Raw genomic sequence first — 8,296 nt, forward strand, 5'->3', positions numbered from 1 at the left:
AATATTCTAGTAATAATAATAGTGAATATTCTGTCTGGACAAACAGGGTTTAGCTAAAATGTGTTGACTATTATTGCCACCGGGGGCAGATTTGAGTTTGTTTTGAGTTCATTTGACATGGTGTTTCGATCAAAATATTACATTAAATTGGATTAATAGATGAATAAATGCTACAGCTTGTATGACTCCCTTAGCATGAGCATTCTCAGTCTCGGTTTACAGACATTCAAGAGTTAATCTTTTGTATCGTGTGTCAGCAAGCAGGTGTTTCCTTCCAGACAGCCCCATGAATCCGTGCTGCTTTAACAGGCTTTGCTAAGGACAGGCAGATACTCCAGGTTGGTCCTCTTACGTTCCCTTCTATATTTGGAAACAAAGCACAGCAGCTAAAGAGCTTTACTCTCTGGAGTCAAGTTTAGTCCACACCGGATGGAAACAATCACACAGAAGAAGTCAGAATCTTTCTCAGGCATGACGTTCCCAGAATTGGAGTCATGGTTGAGTCACAGCTCGGCTGCGTTTGTCGATGGCACGAGCCGCCATGAATGGGACTATAAGTAGCAGCGAGAGGGCTTAAGCGGCGTAATACGTCCGCGGTGGCAGTGATGCACTCGAGCCCTCTGACCCGTGACGCAAAGCCAGGAGTTCATGTTGCTTTATATCACGGGAAATCCCTGTAGATTTGGCTGGAAGTCGAGGATTGGAATGTAAACAAAAGTAAAATACAATATAATTTCCAGAATAGTAGTATTAGTAGCAGTGCTCGCAGTATGAGTTGTTGTTATTCGGCAACAACTCATACTGCAGCATGCAGAAGCATTAGTTGAAGAGTAGAAGTAGCAGCAACAGTAGGTGAAGCCCTGGCATCAGCACTGGTTGTAGTACAATGAGTGCCATAACAACAACTTGAAGTATTTGCGGCAGAAGTTGAGAGCAATAGTACTTGTAGTCACAGTGTAAGGAGAGAAAATACTTTCATGAAGCAGAATAGCAGCATTGTTTACGTTGTCATAAAAACTTGAATTGTCAAAGTTGTGTTGTGAAGGTGGAAACAATTGACTATTATGACCCTTGACCCTGACCCTGACATGAGTATTGAGTGTGCTCCAATGAGGATAACAGTGTCGTCCATGTCACATCCTCAGGGCAGCGGTGAGGGGAGATGTGCGTCCCTGTCGTCTCTTCAGCCAGTGTGACGCAAAGGAGTCTACTTAAAGCGGGATTAAGGCTGAGCAGCGCACTCTCTCTCTCTCTCCCTGTATAGCTCTCTCTCTTACGCTCCACAGGAGTGGCGCGCCTCTAGGAGCAGAGCGAGCTGCTGGATCATGTCTCACAGCAGCAACATGCTCACGGTCTCTTGTCGGATCCTACATTGACTCTTTCCACTTTGAGAGTGTGTTTCCCCGAATGAACAGCCATGGGGGAGTGGACCATTTTGGAGCGTCTCCTGGAGGCGGCTGTCCAGCAGCACTCCACCATGATCGGGAGGTAAGACTTTTGAAAAGAGGGTGTTTGTTGGGGGAACTTGACAGTGCAGCAGCATCACTCCAAACCCCTCACGTATGGGTGACAGTCGCACATCTTTCATTGCCTTCACACAACTGAAACAACTCATTTCAGAAGCAAGTACTCACACCCGCTCTGGCTGTTCAGAGCTGTCTACATTTCTTTACAGTTTAAGTTGTATTTTAAAGACGAGAACAGGATGGGATTGAGGAACACAAAATCCATATAGAACCAAGTGCCGGAGGCTTTCACCTGGACACAGTTGCTGTTGTGAAACACAAATAAAAATGTTAATTCTCAACCCTTTAAATAACATTTTTACCGTGAGTAGTTGAAGTAAATTGATTGACAAACTCGACCTCAGCTTCTCTAGACTCACCTCTGATGTAAATATGCTGAGAGTTGGAGTCAAAGAAACAAGTCTGATGCTGTTTTCAGCCCTTATTTTAAACACATTAAGCTGTATGAATTGCTACCAAAGGTCGGTTCAGATTGGCACGGCCAGAAAAAGCATTAGATAATGAATAATTGAATGAATCCCTGAAAATCATTTTGCAGTCAAAACTCAGCAAGACCTCATTTCATCTCTCCCTTGTTATATTAAAACACTGTCCCATTCTCTCATGTGATCGGTCTCACTGTACTGCGCCGCATCAAGTCACATGATCAGATGTCAGATATGTCACCTGCATTTCCCCATACTTTTGGTGTATGATTTGATGATACAACCTTCACACAGTATTATGTTCTGTTATGTAAAAGATGTATAAATAAATTTAAAATATACAATAAAAAATGGACTTTGGAGGATCTGCATTTCTGTAAATATTTATAGACTACTTTGATTTAAATAAATAAATACCACGGCTACTACTAGTAATAGTACTCACAATTATATTTATTCCTGATATAGTTTTTGTATGCAGGTTTGAAGACCACTGAAGAAATAAATACATGAACAACTTCTAAAAAAGAGAAATAAATAAACACACAATAAATGAACCAAATTTGAGAGGAGATGCTGAAGACAGAGCTGAGCCAAAAGGCAACTCTTTTCCAGCCCTCGCCTTTTGTCAAAAGCCAACATGCTGAGGAGGTGTGACACCTTCCATCAGAGGTTCCTATACTTCGCCCACTGGCTCATATGGATCACTGAAATTATAGAATTAAAGCCTGAATAAAATGAATGTCGCTTCACAGTGTAGTTGCTCCAGAAAAGCTCTGTCAGCGAGACCTGTGTCTCTTTGCTGGAGGGTGTAAGCTGTCCATAAACAGAATGATAGTTGTTTCCCAGGCTGTTCAGAGATGGACTTTTTGTCTCATCAATCCCTTTGTTGTGTTTGCAAACAGCGTCCCTTGCATGTTCACGGTCTGCTTCTGTTTGTGAAGCCAGCGCTGTAATGGTGTTTATTGATTCAAGCAGCCTGCACTCAACCAGATGGGAGCTCTGCTCTGACCATCCACACATCTACCTGACACGTGATTTGATTATGAGACGGGACGTGATGCTGAATCTGCATCAGGTCAGGCACTCCAGACCAGTTACCAGACACATCATTCCTCACACAACATCTGGATGTCACAATGTGAGTGCAGCCTCTCGCCTCCACCAAAATAATCGCGAAAGATGTTGTGGAAACTAGATGTAAAGTCAACAAACAGGAGACGTTCCAAGGCTTGTGGAATTTCCATTTTCATCTATGTGATGCTTCCAAGTAAGACTGGAGACACAGCTTCCCCGTCTGGACCTAGGTCAGTCCTGTAGATTTCCAAGTCCCAAAATAAGGTGACAAGCTGAAAGCCACACGGGACTCAGCAGACTTCTAAGTAGTGCCTGAACCCAGAATCTGGGAAAGATAAGATAGCTGCACTCTGAATCAACATTAGACGCCAGCTCAAGCTGCTTTAACTCTTAAAGCACTTCAAGCTGCATTGAAAAAGACTTTAGTTTAATGAATATGAATGAAAAATGAATGTATATTTATTTATTTCATACTCATACTCAGTCACTCTGATCTGAGGGATCGAAAAGGAGAGCAGAGAGAAGCGCATTTCTAATATATTTTATTTTCCCGGATAGGTTTACTTGTCTGAGTATTTTGATATAAATATTAAATATAAAACACACAAACTCGCATGGGGTCACCTGGATTGAGCCATGTGGAACATGTTGATGTTGATGTTTGACAAAAAGAGAAGACTCTGAGGATCAAAAGTTCTATTTCTAGGTCATTATTCTGTTAATTTAACATGGGGAAATGTTATTATAAAATACATTTCAATTGTTTGAAAGAGAAAGGGATTATATACCTCAGTCAAGCTGCTCATTTAAACCTATACTGTGTACATTTTTATAAAATATTATTGCACCATATTTATTTTCGCTTTGACACGCCCCTATTCTGAACCAAAATGTCTTTATTTACATTGTTTGTTGACTGGAGAACCTCACCTCTCATCCCTCAACTGATCAGCCCTTTGATGGAATATTGTTTTACATAGGACTTGTAGGTCCTCTCCAGAGATTTTCCTGGTATCTGGACCAGATATGCACCTTTCAAAACTTCAGTCGGAGCCATCCCAGCGCAGTGTTGGCGAGGACGTCAGGCTGGAGAGATGTAGCTTTTAAATGTCAGAGATCTTTTTGAGAAATTTATGAATACTGACAGCGGCTGCCTGTAGGAGAACCATCATTCTGTTTCTGAACCATTTGTGCCATTAAAATGAGATTTCTTATAGATGACTTTTCCATGCCACTTAAGTGATCCCTTGACTTAAAAACGATGCCTTCAATTATGACCACCAGGCCTAGACTGAACATCTGAGCTTCAGTCGATTAAAAATGAGAGTTGCTTTCCTTTGTCTTGTTGCTGCTTCAATAGAACTAGAGTCCAGTTCCTGTTTATTCTTACAGAAATATTGGAGTCTCAACGGATTCAGATTCATCGAGCAGTCTGTAAATGGCATTCTTTGATGGGAAAGGTCGTTCAAACAGAGAGTTATCAGTGTTCCTTTTGATGATTGAAGGCTAATTTTAGCATAAGGCTGCTGTGCAGCTTGCTTCAAAATAGATTGTCCTCCTTCACTATTGACTCACAACACAGGAGGCTTTATGGTTTTCCATTTTTGTTTCATTTTTTTGGGGACTTTACAGGTTAATTCCTGACATTTATGATCGCCATTTGTTCGCCTGTCAAAGGGTAAAAGCTAGACAGCGAGTGATGATATCGACTCGGCATCCTATGGGGTGTGATTCGGAATTTGTTTGTGACATTTGGCTATGCAGAGAGGAGTAAAAACGAACGTCAGAAATGGAGGTTGCGGGTGAAGGAGGGTGGACATGATAGGTGGAGGCTGCTTTGGGGTGGCAACCCCAAAAAAGAAAGAGATGGAGTTTAAGTGTTTGAAATGAATCTGACTGTGATGTATCTGACTGTCTGTGTGTTTCTCCAGGATCCTGCTGACAGTGGTGGTGATATTCCGGATTCTGATTGTGGCCATAGTTGGCGAGACGGTGTACAACGATGAGCAGTCGATGTTTGTGTGCAACACGCTGCAGCCCGGCTGTAACCAGGCCTGCTATGACAAAGCCTTCCCCATTTCCCACATCCGCTACTGGGTGTTCCAGATCATCATGGTGTGCTGCCCCAGCCTCTGCTTCATCACCTACTCCGTCCACCAGTCTGCCAAGCAGAAGGAGCGTCGCTACTCCACCGTCTACCTGTCCCTGGACAAAGACCAGGACATGAAGAGGGACGACAGCAAGAAGATCAAGAACACCATCGTGAACGGAGTCCTGCAGAACACAGAGAACTCAAACAAGGAGGCGGAGCCTGAGTGCCTGGAGGTGAAGGACATTCCTAACTCAACCATGCGAACTACTAAGTCCAAAATGCGACGGCAGGAGGGCATCTCCAGGTTCTACATCATCCAGGTGGTGTTCAGGAACGCGCTGGAGATCGGGTTTCTGGTGGGTCAATACTTCCTGTATGGATTCAACGTTCCCGCGGTGTACGAGTGCGATCGATACCCCTGCATAAAAGATGTTGAGTGCTACGTTTCCAGGCCAACGGAGAAGACGGTCTTCCTGGTCTTCATGTTCGCCGTCAGCGGCATTTGCGTGGTCTTGAATTTGGCCGAGCTCAATCACCTTGGCTGGAGGAAAATCAAAGCTGCCGTGAGAGGAGTCCAAGCCAGACGGAAGTCCATTTATGAGATCCGGAACAAAGACCTGCCCAGGATGAGCATGCCAAACTTTGGACGCACTCAGTCCAGCGACTCTGCTTATGTGTGAGACGGACTGAGGACTCTGGAGCACGCACATTGTTAAAGAGACGAATGTTTCCAGAAGAACTCTCTCATAAAGACACGGAGAAACAAGTGGATCAATACTCTTTGGGGCAGATTTCCAAAGGTCCCAACGCTTCCGATTTAAATTACACATTTTACAAATTTGCTAGTTCGGAAAGACAGAAGCACAAAACACAGTTCGACCTATTAACCAGTTAAATTACATCACATTAAATCCAGTGGTTGTAAACCTTTATGAAATCTGCCCCTTTTTCGCATTAGTAACCAGACCAGGCACTTATGGACCTTTGGAAGCACTGACTCGAGGAAGACTCTGGATCACGTTCGACAGCGATGAGGTCATTTCTGTGGTGCATGTTGAAGCGCACATTGTTTTCTTACTGTGATCTTTTACTTTTAGTCTTGAAAATGTTGACGCAAACTTACGCCAAAGTGCCAGTCTGAAGGGTTTGGCGGTCAAGCACAATTCTAAGTATCACTCTCACAACTGGTTCTGTCCTGCATACTTTATCGTACAATGCCTGTTTGACAAAATGATATCGCTAGGATGACCTCATATGGATACAGGGGAACGTCCAAACCAAGACATTTTTAGGAGGAAGACGAAGTAAGTCTATCAAGTGGCTTCACATCAGGTTGGTGCTACGTCATTTATTTAGGAGAGGGAACTCGTAGTGGCTAGATTCGTGTACGGAATAAGGAAAAGTAAGCTGGCTTTACCTTCAGTGGCCCGACTGGTTCAGTAATCCTCCTTCCACACAGGCCGTCTTCACTGGCTCGGCCACACTGGTTCAACTGTTACTCAATACTATTGACCCCTTATAAGAGGATCAGCTGAAGGTAAAGCAGCAGAGCTAGAGAGTACCAAGAATGCCTATCAAAGTGATACCACCCCACCCGATCCCACTCGCCCTGCACTGCAACCCGTCCCTCCATCGACCTGGGGCTTCTTCATGTGACATTTCTAGTCTCCTGTTCTGTTTGAAAATGCTGCATCCAGCCTCAATGCTGCTTCTGTCTGAACGCTTTCTGTCAAGCAAACAGAGCGATTGATGCAGAAGTACTTGGTTTAAACAAGAAAGGAACATTCATCGTGGAGTTGTGGGTGAATTAAAACAGTAGCTAGAGACCTAAAGATATTCGCGGAGCCTCTCTAAGACGAACTGTTTGGCAAGTTGAGTAACTGAAATGAGTCACAGGAAGGTGAGTTTCAATGTTCCATCAAACACACAGAATGTTTTCACCCCTCTACTTGAGTTGGACTGCATTACTTTTTTCTCCATGAACACGCTGCTCCTGAGGGTAGCAACAAGGAAATGTACGTGTACTTTGCATTCTCTGCTGGAAAAAAAAAACCCAATTCAACTCAAGGCATTTTAAACTACCATCCAGCAAGAGAATAAATATGAGAATGCAGAAAAATTCCATGTGAAAAAGCCATACTCACACAAGTTTTACTAAGTCCTAAGAGAGGTCACATGATAGGATGTTGGGCTCCTAATGTAGCTCCTTGAAGGTCCAACCCATGTCTCACTCATGAAGCCGAGTAACACCCACAACTCCCCAGCAGATCCTCTCCATTTTTGCTCTTCAGCTGTTGCCTCACCTGATTCATCTGGAGGCCTGCTCGCGCACCGACGACCTTAACCCGACACCTTTGCTCCGGCTAAAGTGAAGTGACCCTGAGACCTGGCTTTGTGGGTTTTCTGTGACACCCAAGCGCCCAATATGTGTTTCTTCTATGTACAATTAAGTGCAATTTACTGTCTGTAAATATATCTATGTCATATGATACATATCTAAAGATGTTCTGCACAGAGATATGAGAAGTTACCATGTTAATAAATATTTTTATTTGTAACTCATCATCATGCCATTTTTATTTATTTATTTTTTGTCATAGTTGATGAAACAAATCCGGAAAATGTGACAAGATTGTTGAATAAAGAGAAGCCATGTAAAGACCAGTATGACGTGTGATTTCAAGGGCAATTTCAGTTGTCATTTTAGAGCATATATATATATACACACACACACACACACACACATATATATATATATATATATAAAAATCTTAAAATCTTCAAAATAACTAGATTACAATTAGGTTTAAGTTTTGGTTCAGTGTCCTGGTTAAGGTTACACATTTGTTTTGGATGATAAGGTTTTGGGTGAGAGGCTGGGGAAAGGTCCCTCCGGAAAGCAGATGCCTGGAGGAGGCTCACGCTAGCACGGGGAGGACATGCAATCGGTGCACAGGAAGTTCAAACCAAAAAGCAGATTGCCCCCAAGCTGGTATCGACCCCACAACCTTCTTGATATGAGCCTACACCACTAACCACCAGAGCCATTGCACTGTCCATGCTAACGCAAATGTCTAGTTAGCAAACTGTTAAAGCAAACCAATACAGCATTGAGTATTGGACGTACACAATTTTCTATTGTTTAAAACACATCCTTTCCTTCACTATTATACTGT

General features: G+C 43.1%; 1 protein-coding gene across 2 annotated transcripts; it reads left to right on the forward strand.

The window, feature by feature from the left end:
* The first annotated feature begins 658 nt into the window (after positions 1-658).
* Positions 659-7,768, forward strand: LOC128771931 (gap junction delta-2 protein-like). 2 transcript variants are annotated; one of them, XM_053887823.1, is made up of 3 exons: positions 659-717; positions 1,146-1,488; positions 4,960-7,768. In XM_053887823.1, the coding sequence occupies exons 2-3, from the start codon at positions 1,418-1,420 to the stop codon at positions 5,798-5,800; spliced, it is 912 nt and encodes a 303-aa protein (XP_053743798.1). In that variant the 5' UTR covers positions 659-717; positions 1,146-1,417; the 3' UTR covers positions 5,801-7,768. The 2 variants fall into 2 exon arrangements, with proteins under 2 accessions (XP_053743798.1, XP_053743799.1); XM_053887824.1 differs by lacking the exon at positions 659-717 and adding an exon at positions 792-848.
* Positions 7,769-8,296: the final 528 nt, after the last annotated feature.

Source organism: Synchiropus splendidus, chromosome 15, assembly GCF_027744825.2.
Source record: "Synchiropus splendidus isolate RoL2022-P1 chromosome 15, RoL_Sspl_1.0, whole genome shotgun sequence".
Lineage (NCBI taxonomy): Eukaryota > Metazoa > Chordata > Actinopteri > Syngnathiformes > Callionymidae > Synchiropus > Synchiropus splendidus.

Coding starts and splice junctions, on each gene's coding strand:
- LOC128771931 (XM_053887823.1), top strand. CDS start 1,418: ATGGGGGAGTGGACCATTTTGGAGCGTCTCCTGGAGGCGGCTGTCCAG. Junction 1,489..4,959: donor CACTCCACCATGATCGGGAG/GTAAGACTTTTG, acceptor GTGTTTCTCCAG/GATCCTGCTGACAGTGGTGG.